This window comes from Peromyscus californicus, unplaced genomic scaffold (genome assembly GCF_007827085.1).
Source record: "Peromyscus californicus insignis strain IS unplaced genomic scaffold, ASM782708v3 Scaffold_8__1_contigs__length_139910024, whole genome shotgun sequence".
Taxonomy (NCBI): Eukaryota; Metazoa; Chordata; class Mammalia; order Rodentia; family Cricetidae; genus Peromyscus; species Peromyscus californicus.
In genome coordinates this window covers 78,753,609-78,768,922 of record NW_026294606.1, presented here as the reverse complement: position 1 = coordinate 78,768,922, position 15,314 = coordinate 78,753,609, and the positions used below count along the sequence as shown (strand labels likewise).

At 42.1% G+C, this 15,314-nt stretch overlaps 1 protein-coding gene across 1 annotated transcript in view; it reads left to right on the top strand.

Annotated features, from left to right (window-relative positions):
- Positions 1–3,681: 3,681 nt before the first annotated feature.
- The window catches only part of Epc1 (enhancer of polycomb homolog 1), a 90,387-nt gene continuing 78,754 nt past the window's right edge, over positions 3,682–15,314 (top strand). Inside the window, exon 1 of the mRNA XM_052728874.1 lies at positions 3,682–3,825. Within this exon, the coding sequence (XP_052584834.1) occupies positions 3,823–3,825 (3 nt within the window). The 5' untranslated portion in view covers positions 3,682–3,822. The remainder of the gene's footprint in view (positions 3,826–15,314) is intronic.

Genomic DNA, 15,314 nt, shown 5'->3' with positions numbered 1-15,314 from the left:
AGATTTAAGTAGTTGAACGTGCTGTTTCTGCTCATGCACACATGGTATTTCAGTTTGCTAGAAGTCAGGTACCAAATTGAAAAAAAAAATTACTTTTTATTCTAATTAAGTATTCTAAATTCCAGCTTTAACAATGCTTTGCATCATTTATAAATATAGAAGATACTCAGATTTTTTTCAACTGATTAAAAAGGTATAATAATTTTTTGTTTTTGTTTTGTTTTTGAGATAGGGTTTTTCTATATAGCCTTGAGTGTCCAGGAACTCACACTCTAGACCAGGCTGGCCTCGAATTCTGAGATCTACCCACCTCTCCCTCCTTGTGCTGGGATTAAAGGAATGTACTACCACACCCAACTTAAAAAAAAAAAGTAAGAATTAAAAAAATCAAAGTACTAAAGTCAGCTAGGCCTGAGCTGTATGTATAATGAGATTCTGCCGAGGAAAAACAACCAAAGCACAAATCGGCACAACTGAAGAAAATCCAGGCGAGTAGTTGTATTGCTACTTTTTGAAATTTTTACTACTATTATGTGTGATCTGCTTTATGTCTTTCTTTTTCACATTTATGGAATTTTGTTGTTGTTGTTGTTGTTGCTGTTGTTTTGTTTTGTTTTTCGAGACAGGGTTTCTCTGTGCAGCTCTGGCTGTTCTGGAACTCTGTAGACCAGGCTGGCTCAAACTCAGAGATTCACCTGCCTCTGCCTCCTGAGTACTGGAATTAAAGATGTGCGCCACCACCACCCGGCTCTTTTTCATATTTATTAATGAATTAAGTCATCCATCATCACTAGTTATAACCATGTGGATGAAGAGCAAAACTTCATGATGCAGCTGTGTGAACTCAAAATTAGCATTGTGGATTTTGTTCTCACCTTCATGGGTTTCTCTCGGGTTTACCACCATCAAAATCTCCGAGTGCATCGCCCTTTTCACTGCCTGTAACTCACTGCTTAAATATGGAGCTCTACTGTGGATCCAGGTCCTCTCAACTTCAGTGGAATTTACCCATCTAGTCCCCTGTTCAGCCTCAAAGCCAGGACAATAGGTTGAGATGCCTATTTAACACATCAAAGTGAACCTTTGGCCTCCAGGCTGCTGCACCTGTCTCCCCTCTCACCTCCTCATTCTCTCTTCTCCCCTCACATGGCTCAGGGTCATGTCCACTCTGGGCTCCCCCAAACATCCCCTTTGGCTATGCTCTCCCTTTCATTTACAGTAAACTTTCTCCTTCACCATGCCTAGGAGCAGCTCTGTCCTTTCCTGTTTATTTCTTTTTTACATTCACTCTTAACCTCAATCCTACTTGCACCTCTGACCAGATATAACCATAGAGCCATTTTCCTTTCTTTAGGTATGCTCTGGCCCTTCTGGCCTCCATGTCTCTTTTAGAATGTGCCCCTGGAATCTGCCTCAATGCCCTAGCATAGGTCGCGCTGTTATTTCCCAGGTAGTCTTCAGGTTTCCCCATCTTTCATGGCTAATATCAATGTCATCTGCTAAGAGGCTGTTTCTCTGTCTCCTGGTTGATGCATTCTCTGGACCGCCACGCTGCTTCATAGATGGTACTCACCGACATTTTCAATCATATGCTTGTTAGCTTGTCTCTGGATTATAAGTTCCATGAAACAGGAGATAAGCCATATGCTTATTCATTAATATCTATGAGCAGCAACCACTGTGCACAGCAAATGCAAAGTTCTCAAGAACCCTAATAAACCTGGAAGTTATTTTTCTTCCATTTTTCTCTGAGAACTTTTTTATACTTTATCCTACATTTTGCCTTCGTACACACAGAAAAAAAAAAAAAAACAAGAAATCTATTCATGTATACCAGGAATATGGCTTCAAAAATTGGAAAGCAAACTATTTCATCATAAAGTTTATAATTTAAAATATGCAAACCTCACAAAGTGCTCAGAATAGTCTTGCCTACAGATAATAAAAGGGACCTACCTTTTATGTATACTTACATAAGTGTTTATTCCTGTCTAGATATTTTTCTTACCAGGACTGCTCATTAAATATATGTGAATCCAGGTGTACCCCAGTTATCTACCTCAGTTGACTGTAGAACAAGCGCAAAACACAGAGGCCAGAGAGGGAGCCTAGCCCAGACTCCAAGTGATCCGCATGCCTGTGGGTCACTACCTGTCTGACAAAATTCTAGTTTTGTCAGCCTTCTGGTTTGCTGGAGGCAGGTTCTGTTTATTCTAATTGTCCTGTAATTAATAGCATTTGTTGTCTCATTCTCAGAGTCCTGTAGACAATGAGTGATATAGTAACCCTAGCTATAGTTTTGTTGTTGTTGTTTTTGTTTGTTGTTGTTGTTGTTGTTGTTGTTTAGTTTGGTTTGTTTTTTCAAGATAGAGCCTAGCTATAGTTTTTAAGGTGATTACCTATTAAATCCGAGCCAAGCATAGCAGACTTCTGAGGGGTTGGGGGTGGTCTTGAAGAATGTAGGCAATTCTCCTTCCTTTTTTCAGCCTTTCGTGGTGTTTTCTTCTTTCATCCTTTGCTTATTACAAATTTAGCTGGCAAGGAATTGCAGAGTGAACACGTCCAGTTCACACATAAAAGTATTTGAAACACTTTGATATTAGCTGACTTTGGGGGCTTTACATTTGCAACCTCAAGCGTTGGATTCCTCTAACATTTTTACGTTCAGCTTTTCAGACTGTCTGTATTAGAAAAGCCTGTTTGCAACAACCCTACTCAGCTCACAACTAGAGAGAATCAAGTTTCCCAGCCCACTTAATTTGAAAGCCTGCCAAGATAGGTGAAAGACCTTATAAATATGTAAAGCAGGAAGTTCAAATTACAGTCAAGTAAATCCCTAATGATTGATGTTCTTTTCAAAACAATTAAAAGATTTTTTTTTAAAAGAACCCAAAAGCAGCGCATTTCCTAGACACCCCGCTAGCACCAGCACCAAAGGGTGGTCCGGAGTTCGGACTCAAGGGTGTACTTTAGTGCTATATTTATTTTGAATTTTTACCACTTCCTGGAGGCCGGGTGGAAGGATCCAAAAAAACTGGGCACCTCAGCCATTTTGTTTGTAAGGCGGAGCGGTGGAACTGGGCCGGCCAGGAAGGGGTTTGGAAGCAGTGTTGAAAGGGGGGGGGAGCGGGGGAGCTGAATATGGTTTCAACTTATGTCAGGATTCGGCTACTTAATGCAGGGACCCTGGTGCTCGTGGCTGCAGGAGGGCCTGGGGGACGGCACACCGAGCACACTTGGTCGGGCTTCTTTTCCAAATGGCCGCGTCCGCATCCACATCCTCATCCCACACGGACGCCGTCTCGCGTGGAACCCCCACCACCACCACGCGCCCGCGCGCAAAGGGCGTGCCCAGATGCTCCGAGGACGCGGCCGCTGCCATTGTTGTGCTTGTCACTTAATCCCGAGCCCCGATTCAGGCCCGGGCGGCGGCGCTCTCCCGAGCCCGGTATAAAATGGCACGGTCGTGCATTCTTTCCGAGCTGCGGGAGGCGGGAGCGAGGGCCGAGCTGGGCGGCCGCCAGCCAATCAGCGCGCCCGCCCGCCCGCCAGCGCAAAGTTGTTAACCCCGAGCCTCCCGCCGCCGCCCGCTCCGCATCCTCCAGCCTGCTCCATTCCCCCGAACGCCCTCGGATCCTGCGGCTGCCCGCCCCGCTCCGCCGCCCTCCATGGAGGAAAGTCTCACTTTTGATTTACCAAATATTTTCAGGATGTTTGAAGATCCGTACGCTGCCCGGAGGCTGTTTTTTCTGGACAACCCAGTCCCCAGCCTATATTGTTACAATTTTTTTTTGAGAGCTGGTTGCTGCTTTGCCTACACTGATGGTAAGTTTATAATTTTAAACATTCTTGGCATTACATCTTTGAAAGGAGCACCAGATTAGGAGAGATTTTCATTGTGTTTCTTCTCACAAAACCAATCTTTGTATTTTTTCTTCTTCTTTAGCTTCGATCTGTGCACGTTCCACGTAATTTTATCTGGTTAATTTTTACCAAAAGGGGGAAAAAAAACAGTTTTTCTCTCCATTGTTAAAGATAAACATATATAATGAAAATTATACTTTAATTGCTGTGAACTACAGGGGAACTCAGATGTTTCAAGATGGACTTTTTTTTGTGTGCCAGCAATGTTGGTAGTGCCAAATATGTACATATCCTCTTTATAAAAATTATCTATTGCCTAATTTGTCCAGAGTAAATTATCAACAAGCCAACTACCGTTGTAGTTTTTGTTTGTTTGTTTGTTTGTTTTAATAGACCTATTGTGATTCCCTTGATGGAGTACTTGAATACAAACTACAGAAAGCAGCTCTGGTATAATGAAGGTGGAGATTGACATAACCGGGTTTAAGTTATGGCTGTTCCTAAATAGTGGCTCTTTTATTGCTGAGCGGCGCTAACTTGTGGTCTAGGATGTGATTTCTTTAAAGCTCTTTGTCGGTTCATCTCTGTGGGTCTATCTTATGTTTTCTCTGGAGAGGTACATTTGGGAGACATTTTGTAATTTTTGGTATTTTTCTAGTTTTCTTCTTTTTGCACACGGTGGGAGATCTTTTTTTTTTTTTTTTTTTTTGTTCTGCATTGATCTGTGTTGGTGGCGCTGTAGTGCTCCTCAACAATTTGTCAGTTTTACTAAAAGAAAAAAGGAAGAAAAAAGGTGGGGCAAGATTTTATCTATTATCCTTTAATTTTCATAAAGAAAGTTCAGTTTGGTCAGCTCTATTATTTAGGCGTTTTCTGTGCACTGTGTGCACCATGGTGAGAGCAGACATGTCGTCACATCCAATTCAGGGGACATTATGGACAAGCATTCGGTTGCCAGTTGTGTTTGATCTGATCTGATTTATGATCTCTATCAGATTCTTTAATAATAAGCTGCTGTTTACCCCCTCTCTCCCCACTAGCATTTTATATTATTTTTCTTATTTTACAAAACCATGCCTGTTAGTACCCTTTCAACGTAACAAAACATTTGAGTATTAGTTCCTTGGACGTTGTGAAAGTTGAATTTCATTTTGAATCAAGGGAATTCTCAAATACCTATTCTGAGTCTGTCTTGAGGATATTCTAGTAGCTTGTCATGTCTGTTTTATTTTGAGCTGCTCCTTGAATTTAGAGATAGCCTTGTTTTTTGTTTTTTGTTTTTTTAAAGCAAATATTTTCGGAACTAAGGTAATTTTTTTAAGAATATTGCATACCTACTTCTAACTTAAAAATATTGATGTGCACACATGTAAGGATGGGGTTACATCTTTGTTCTTGAGAGTTATCTGATTAGAGAATATGGGATTTAGGCCCAAAGCCTGCTAGGAACAAAAATATGTCACAATATGACATCGGTTTTACTGGTCTCTGTAAAGATTGTAGTTGCTTGTGAAAATAATAGGGGTGTCCTCAGTTCAGAAAGAAAGTGGAAGGAATCAGTAATTATACCTTGAAACGTATTATTTGCCAAATAAAATAAAAGCAACTGAAATAGCGTTTGGATTATCTGATTAATAGGTTATGTCTCGAGAGAGTGACAATGTCAGGAGCTGTTAAGTGTCTTTATTTACTTGGAAATAGGTAAATGACCTTTCCACTAATCCATCAGCAGTCTGGAGTAAAAGAATGTGTGGAAATGAGTAGAAATAGTATTTCCTAGAATCTGTTTACCTCTTCCCTTGAACTTCAGAATAATCATGCCCAGTGCCTGTATTTTGTTTATACCCTGCTCGGAAGGTTTGGATGTGTTCACCAGTACGTTTCATTTTCTCTCTTTGTAGAGTCTAAATGCAGCTTCGAGTGTGGCTTCTGACAGTATAGATTATTTATGGAATGAAATATTGCAGGTGTAAACGTATTATCTAACCTGGTTGTGCTCGAGACTTTAGTTCTCGGAAGTTGAGCAGCTGAATAAAATATACCTCCCAGCACATTCAGTGCTAAAATATTCTGTTCTCCATAATGCAGTGATTTTTCATTTTGTTCAGTTTCTGAAACTACCAATGTTTGTCTAATGTCACGTCTTTTAAGAGCAAACTGAACTGGGAAGTCCATCCGTAGCTATGCATCCTCTTTGTTCTCCTCCTGACTATTACATCATTGATTAGGAAGTAACCATTAGAGTTCAGTCGTTACTTTTGAAAATACCCATAGACATTTCTGTCACACATACTCTTCTAGATGTGACCTTTCCATCATCGTGTAAGTAAAGAGGTTTAAATCAATGAGGTAAAAAGAATTCCCTGTTTTATATTATTCTCCATTTTAAAATGTACCTGGTGCTTCGTTTCAGCTCTTGATTCTTTGGGAATTAATTCTTTTTAATTGATAAGATTTTATAGACATTTAGTTCATGAGTTTGGTGTGGTTATGCTTAGAATTATAAAGCCAAATTTTTCCTTTGATCATTAAAAATCCCTTATAAAATTTAACATAGAGAACTAATTCAATTTTTCATGGCAGTAATTGCTAGATCATGGACAATCAAAAATTATTTTTTTCAGAATTCTGCTATGTCATTTCAGTCAAATTTACACTTTTTTGCATATAATTTTATCAGAGACAGTAGTAGCAAGTAGCAAAATTGATTCTATTAAAATATCTGTGCATGCGTGTGTGTGTGTGTGTGTGTGTGTGTGTGTGTGTGTGTGTGTGTGTGTGTGTGTGTGCCCATCCCTCTTGTGGAGGGAGAGATTAATGAACAGTGAAATGGTCAGGAAACAGGTTGCAGAAGGAAAGATACAGAAGACAGGGACCGTCTTTAAGTTGGATTCTAAACAATACAGCTCAGAAAAAATGAATTTTGGATCTTCAGTAAAAGGACTAAACTGAAGATTAATATTCAGACTGAATGTACTGAGCCAGCATAGTTCCCTGATTCCTTACCATGTAGTTGTTTCTATTCCTACGTATTGAGGACATTCCAGGTTAGACAAGCCCACTAGGTAATAGGTAATGGTAGGATGAGGCAACAAAGGGAGGAAGCACTTAGAGACCTTGAGGTAAGATATAGTGCTGACCACACTCAGGGCCAGGCTCCCTTAACTTGGGACGAACTTTTTTAAAGGGAAGAATATCTACTCTCTGAGTGCTGCTTCAATCCAGAGCTGAAGCTGCATGTTTTAAATGCTACAGTTTGATCCATCTTGCACAATTTGCCTCTTCTCTGTTATTTCTTGGACACACTACAGATGTTCTGTCTATACAGGCAACTGACTGTTCCGGGACTGATATTGCCAAGGAAAGAAAAATAACATGCAAAATGGGTGTGTGGTGTTCTGACTTGGTTTTGATCTTTCCACAATGACCCTCAAACGAAGACCCCAAGCAGAACGTAAGGCAGAGCTGAAGATTTCATTCTTGAAAAACACGTTTCTGCTTGCTGTGTGCAACATGGGTTTTACCAGGGGCCTTTTGGTTGTTTGTGACCTTCCTCTCTCCATCTACAGGACAAGGTGCTGGGTCACGGGAGTGAGGGAGAAGAGAAAGAGTCCTTCTCTTATGCACCTGAAAGTCCAACATGGCTCCTTGTTCTAGTGACATTTTAAATCTGAGGCCTTAGGTGTGGGGTGTACCCATCTGGAGCCGTTGACCATGTATTATTTCTAGAGGGGGAGAAATGTTTAAATTTCACCCTGCTTATATGGATCTGACAAGTGTCCTTCCACTAAAGGATCATAATTTGGGCACCAAATACTCACAGCCAGGTTGGGGAGGTGGTGTTCAGCCTTCATAGCCCAAACAGATGCTGCATAACTGGGTAGCCATGTGATGTACATTCCCATTACAAAGCAAGAAATACAACACTGGCTTATTTGTGTGAGAAAGCACTTGGGGGGGGGGGTCCCCTGGTAGGATGAGTTTGGGGCGTGTCTCTGAGCCCCATTTGTTTGTTTGTTTGTATTGATGGTTAGGATTCAACCCAGAGTCTGGACATGTTAACTTTTAAAAAACTGTTAAGCTTGGGGGCTGGAGAGATGGCTCAGCAGCTAAGAGCACTGACTGCTCTTCCAGGGGGTGCAGGTTCAATTCCCAGCACCCGCACGGCAGCTCACAACTGTCTCTAACACCATCCAACACCCTTACACCGACATACATTCAGACAAACACCAAGGCACATAAGAACAAAACAAAACCGTTTAGCTGGGTCATGGTAACACAAGACTCAGGATTTCAAAGCCAGCCTGGGCTATAGGAGATTCTGTCTCAAAAAGAAAAGAAAGAACCCAAAACAAAAGACAGCAGCAACAAAAAGATAATATATATTGATTTTTATTTTATTTGTTTATTTATTTATTTTTCAAAACTGGGTTTCTCTGTGTAACAGCCCTGGCTGTCCTGGAACTCGCTTTGTAGACCAGGCTAGCCTCAAATTCACAGAGATGTACCTGCCTTGGCCTCCCGAGTGCTGTAATTAAAGGTGTGCACCGTCACTCCTGGCTCATGATTTTTATTATTGAATGTATTTTGTACATTTTACTCACATCGCCATGACTTAAAAAGCACTGTGTTCATTATCAACCTTTACATTAATATAGACAAGTAAAAAGAGTCACCAAAGACTACATTAGAAGTAATTTCACGTGGTTTGAGGCAGAGTCTCTGACTGGGACCCAGGGTTCACTAGTTACACGCTATGCTGGCTGGCAAGAAAGCCCCGGGGAGTCACCTGGCTTTGCCTCCCTCCTGTTGCTGAGATTACAGGCACATGGTATCATGCCTGGCTTTTCACATGTGTGTTGGTCATCTGATCTGAGGTCCGCATGCTTACATAGCAAGGACTTTCCTGACTGAACCCTCTCAGCAACTCCTTTTAATATGCATTCTTATTTTAAAATCTTCTGTAGCGATTCCTAATGACATAGAGCAGAAATTTTAAAGACAAAACAAATATTTTATGAAGTTAATACATTAGACATCTAGCTGACGTTTAGTCTACTAAGCAAGTATGGAGCAGAAAAAGTCAAATTAATGTTATTTCTGCACAGACAAATTGAAGAAGGAATGGTTAAGGAGTTGCTGTAGTGATTTAAGACAGCAAAAATTATTTTGTTATAGAACCACTTAGCACATACTAGCTGGGTGTGTTGATCACCTAATTTGTTTTTGCACTAACATAGAACCCTGCTGATAACGATGTTAAAACTAAGACTATTTATTATTTAACTAAGTTAGTAATCTGGAGGAAAGCCAGCTCTAGGTTTGACTAGCTCATTCATTTTATGTACCTTCTTGGGGGTTTTCTCCTTTGACATTGTCTGTGATACCAAGATGGCTGCTGAGATACACTCAGCAATCTAGGGTTCTAGTTTTGAAATGAAGAGACTCTGTTTTTGCAAAGAGAGATGTCCTTTCCCAGAAGCACAGAGGTCACTGGACACACTTCACTTTACCCAGTCACGAACAGTGGGTTTGGCTAGAGACATATGCTTAGAAGAGTGTGTACTTGCTGGGTGTCCAGAATTCATTGGCATTAGCTCGTATTCGCTTTGTGTAGACTTAATTGTGTGCGTACTCTGGAGTGATGAGTGTTAGTGTCTTCTGTGTTCCTGGTGACCAGACTAGTCACAGATGAGCTAATTTAAAGAGGAACAACCAGGGCTGGAGAGATGGCTCAGTAGTTAAGAGCACTTGCTGCTCTTCCAGAGGACCTACGTTCGATTCCTAGCCCCTACATGGCAGCTCACAACCACCTGTCACTCCCATTCCAGGAGATCTGACACCCTCTTCTGGCTTCCATAGATACCACCACGTACATGGTATATATAAACACGTGCAGACACACACAAATAAGTGAACAAGTATTTTGAAAGGCGGTGACAGCCCAATTGACTGTCTCGGAATCTGCACATGAAGTAGGAAAGGACAGTTAAACTCGTTTTTTATGGAGGAAACAGGCAGAGAAATTGACACACTTTAGGCATGACCCATATTACCTAGTAAATGAAAAACTAGAGTTGGCACTTAGAGGTCTGAGGTCACAGCCTGTAGCCTCCCCTCGTCTTCGCTGCTGCCACAGTAGACAGCTGCAAATTTGCATTTTGTGAATTGACATGTTTTAAATGCATGGTATGTTATTAACTACATAATTTTCTACTGAGTGTATTCATTATTTCATAACCAATAATCACTTCATGGGAGGAGTGATCCTCATTTAGCAGTGATGTGCATCTGAAATTTTCTTTTTTTTGGGGGGGTTTTGTTTTTTCGAGACAGGGTTTCTCTGTGTAGCTTTGGAGCCTGTCATAGAATTCACTTTGTAGCACAGGCTGGCCTCGAACTCACAGAGATCCTCCTGCCTCTGCCTCCCGAGTGCTGGGATTAAAGGCATGTATCACCACCACCTGGCCTCTTTAAAATTTTCTTTTTCTTTATTACTATTGGGTGCGTGCGTGGTTTCTAGTGTATGCACCTGGAGGTCAGACAACTCGTGTTGGTTCTCTCTTTCCATCTGGGGTTTTGGGAATCCAACTCAGTCATCAGGCTGTGGTGTACGGGCTCTTACCTGCAGAGTGATCGCCCCAGCCCTGCTTCTGAAAGTCTTCCATGCTGAGTTTAAGGTACCCTGGGATGACATCATCAAGCATGTCTCATGAGATTCGTTCAGAGGTTGATTTTTTTTTTTTTACAAATTTTAAACTTATGAAAATGAGTTACGTTCAAAAAGCAAATAAGCCTTGTTGAAATAGGGAAATTCACTACTCATAAAATTAAGTCCAGATAGAATAATGACTTCTATTTTATAACATACGAGGCCAGGTTTAGGTTCTAAAATGGCTCATTGGATAAAGGTGCTTGATGCCCACTCCTAATGACCTGGAGACACATGGCGGAAAAAGAAAAAGAACTCCTGAAAGCTGTTCCCTGCCCTCCACATGTACACACGCCCTGGCGATGATGATGATGATGATGATGATGATGATGATGATGATAACTTAAGGAAAATAATAAAATGTTTCAGTCATTTTCAACTTCAAGTTATAAGGAAGACTTTTCCTGGGGCATATTTTTGGGAGGATTCACAATACTTTAGGTCAGTGGGTGTTATTAAATTTTAATGCCAAATTCATCTGGATGGATTATGAAAACACAGAGTGCTGGCTTGCACCTTTCCAGTTCTGTAATCAGAAAGTCTGGGGATGTTCTATGAGAATATGCTCTTTAAGCCAGTCCCAAATGACCTGTATGCAGTCCTTTGGGGTACACCCTTGGAGAACACTGCCCGGTACATTCAGGCTATAAGCCATGATACTTAATTGGGCCTCAAAAAATGGGTCACAAACTGTCATAAGTGGCAGATATAATGAATGAATACATATTGCTGTATTAAATAGGGTGGGCAGGGTGGCCTCACTGAAAGTGATAGTTGACAAGACTTGACGGGTGTTGATTTCACAGTTGAAATTTATTTGATTGCAATTCACATGCTTGTGCTGCATCTATTTTAAAAACGAGGCAGTGGGTAAGTATCCTGGTCTGGATTGCTACTAAGTTTTATCAATGCATTCTTGCTCTCTCAAACTTTGTTAAATTAAAAAGCATTTTAGAATTTCAAAAAAGCAACTCACAATTCACCAGTCATTTTGGAAATCAGGTAAACACAGTTTGGTTTTATGCAGTAGTAAGTTACCGTGGGAAGAGTCCTCTGTCCATGCCATGTTCCTGGCTCTTCTCGGTCTCATATCCCACCAACCATGAATAACCCCATTCATTGATAGGACTCCGTTTCCAAGTGCCTGAGAGAGGGAAGCTGTCATTGCCAGTGACCTATATTTAGCCCTGGAACTCAGGCTGTCACCACAGATCACTGGTAACTCTAGATCTTCCAAGGCACAACCCCCAGCTGGAAAGCACTGTATTATGCCAAGGATTGAAGAGGACTTTCCCCAGAGTTTAATCACCCCACTTCTCCATTATTAAACTACAAGACTTAAAGAACATCTAGTTCTGAAGACCTTCACTTTTTTTTTTCCCTAACTGAATGGGGGAGGGAGGAAGAAGCTAATTCACAGTCCTTATCTTCCTCAGAAGCCAGTATAACCTTCAGTCTGTCCTTCCGTTCAGCTGGAGTCCTTGTCAGGAAAATGGTGTGAAGAACTTCAAAGAGGTGTGAGTAGGGTGGCCTAGAATCTAAAAGAATCTGGGGATGGCTCAGCGGCTCAAGGTGCTTGCCGCTAAGTCTCATGACCTGAGGCCAGTTCCTGGGGCCTACATGGCAGGAGAGAGAACCTATTCTCCCAAATTGTCCTCTGACCGCCTCATGCAGAACACAGTGCCTACTGGTGTGCACGCGAGCACACACACACACACACACACACATCATTCAGTACCCATTTAGTAACAGACTCGGCTCCTTTAAAATGGCATAAAACTCAAGGGCTGTGGTTCTCCAATGCACTAGTCCACTTGCTACATGTATCTATATATACACTTAAATTTGAATTTATTTAAACTTTGAAGTTCCAGTTTCTCAGTCATACTGTCTGCATTTCAAGTGGTTACTTAGTTACTTCTGTACTAGGCAGAGCACAGACCATGAGACATTTCTGATGTTCTCGAAGGCTCTCTTGGGTAGCCCTGTTCCAGAGTGTATCTGGACCCTCCACACTCTGGCTGGCTCATACTCTTATCCCAGTACTTCTCAGTGCTGTCCATGTGTGTGCATGTGTTTATTCACGTGTGTGGTGCTGAGGACGGAAGCCAGAGCCTTGTGCTTGCTAAACAGGCACTTCATGTCTGGGCTACACTCCCAGCCTTCTGTCTACATGTGGGTCACCTAGAAACTTGGAAAAAACATGCCTAGGTCCCACCTCAGGGGATTCTGAGTTTATTGATCTGTGTTGGAGCTGGGCATAGCATTTCCACAGCTCTTCATGACCTCTGCTATGCAACTAGAGGCCGAGGATCTCTAAGTTAGGTCAGTAGATTCATAACTATTGAAACAAGCCACGAAGCCAAACTCTGGGAAGGGCTGTCAGTGGACCAGTGCTGCTACCCTTTCTACTAGCTAGATATCCATCTCCTAGGAGAGCTAAAGTAAATAAAGAAAAACTGCTCAGTTGAGCCTGTTTGTGAAGGGAAACAGAAAGCTGACAGCCCATGGGCCACACAGACTTTAGCCAGGGGAGAGACCCACAAACTTAAGTAGATGTTCTGCTTAAAAGTGTAGTGGGCTGGGCCGGGCGGTGGTGGCGCACACCTTTAATTCCAGCACTCAGGAAGCAGAGCCAGGCGGATCTCTGTGAGTTCGAGGCCAGCCTGGACTACCAAGTGAGTTCCAGGAAAGGCGCAAAGCTACACAGAGAAACCCTGTCTCGAAAAACCAAAAAAAAAAAAAAAAAAGTGTAGTGGGCTGACCTCTTCTCCACCTAGTCCATTGTTCTTAACCAGTACAGCTCTTTTCAATGAAATCCTAGGAGCTAGGCGTGGGGACACTTCCCTGTAATTCTAGCACTTGAGAAAGGTTAGGCATTCAAGGACTACCTCAGCTACATAGTGAGTTCAAGGCTAGCCACATGAGACCCTGTTTCAAAAAAGTAAAGTGATCACTGTACTTTCACTGTGCATTCTAAGTCATTCTGGCTTGTGGCATGCTCAGCTACTAAGGGGACAGTTACACCCTCATGTACAGTCCCTGGGAGTTGCCTCCCGGGTGACATGCAAGCATCTGGGGTCTGATAAGCAGGGATTTTAGTTACAAGACAGCTGCATCCTTGTCGGGAGCTTGCTGAGCCATGCTGGGTCTCCCTTGTGTTCACTGTGGTTTTTAATTTAAAAGATATTCCGGGGCTGAAGAGGTGCCTCAGTGGTTAAGAGCACTGGCTGCTCTTCCAGAAGACCTGGGTTCAATTCCCAGCACCCACATGGCAGCTCACAACTGTCTGTAATTCCAGTTCCAGGAGATCTAGCACCTTTACACAGACTCATCAATGCTAATAAATAAATCATTTTTTAAAAAAAACTTACTTCCCAGGGCTCATTAGATTAAAGCATGTGATTAAAAACAAACAAACAAATTAATTAATTAATTAATTAATTAATTAATTAAAGATATTCCAGGAGCATATTTCAGTTAGATATTAACCTGCCTTTACCTAATTTTAAGGAAGATTAAAATCATTCTTAAATTTCATTTTAGTTTGGATATTCTGAGACATGTTCTCATTATGTAGCTCAGGATAACCTCAAACCTGTGAACCTCCTGCCTCAGTCATGTGCCACCATACTCAGTTTGGATTAGAATTTTATGGTTCTCACACAGGTGACTCCATGGACAGATATTTAGATTTTGTATTTCTTAATCTTTTAGAATATAAAATAGCCTTTTATATCTAAGCCTCAGAGACTTTTCAACATGGCAGGATGCCACATGGCTTCACTTTCTGTCATGTAAAACATCTAGCTCTTGCAGATGCGACACATACCTGGTGGGGCTCCAGAGGTCTCACGGGGGTTTGTTTGACTCTATGGCCCTATTTCCAGAGAGCCCCAGTTAACAGGGTAATACAGAAAAGCCAACTAGACCTCTTCCCTTCCAGTTGAGGATACTCTACAAATGAATCACTCCTGAGTGTACTCACCTGCATTCTGAGCTGCACCCTTTACACCTGGATGATGTTAGACCAGTGAGGTCATCACCCAGACCCTCGGTTTCTTGTGACAGGTGGTATTGCTACCTCATGTTAGCGCTGTGAGAACAGTGAGTTAATGCATTTGGAGCACCTAAGCACCCATACCTTCTCTGCACTCACTTTCTGATTGTGGAGATCAAAACACCTTTCCATGCTTTTCCATGATCACTGCAACAACATTGTCTGAGATAATGAACTTGTAAAGACAGAAGAGTTACTGGCTCAGCTTTAGAGGTTCTGGTCTGTCCCTAGAGACCTCTCACTGTGTTGTGGTGCCAGGTGGTAATAGTGGAGACCTGGGGCAGAGCAGACCCACATTATGGCCAGTAAGCAAAAGAGAATGAAGGAATGTGGCCCTACCTTTCCCCATGAGACTGCCCCCAATGATCTGAAGTCTTCCCACTTGGCCCAACCTCCTAAATAAAGGCTCCACCATCTCCACATAGCACCACCATGACCCCAAATCTTTGATAACTGTAGGAAACTTGAGATCCCAACTCTAGGAGATAAGATGGGCATTAGAAGATCACCCCGCATCTGAGAACTTAGCTCAGCAGTAGAGCACCTGCTTACCTTATGTGAGGCCCTGGGTCAAGCCCAGTCCCCACCCTCACCCCCATTGCCTCATTTAAACACACGGATTCTCAGTATTAGAACGGCTGCTGGGGTGGAGTGCTGCCTTCTCCAGGGGCTTTATTA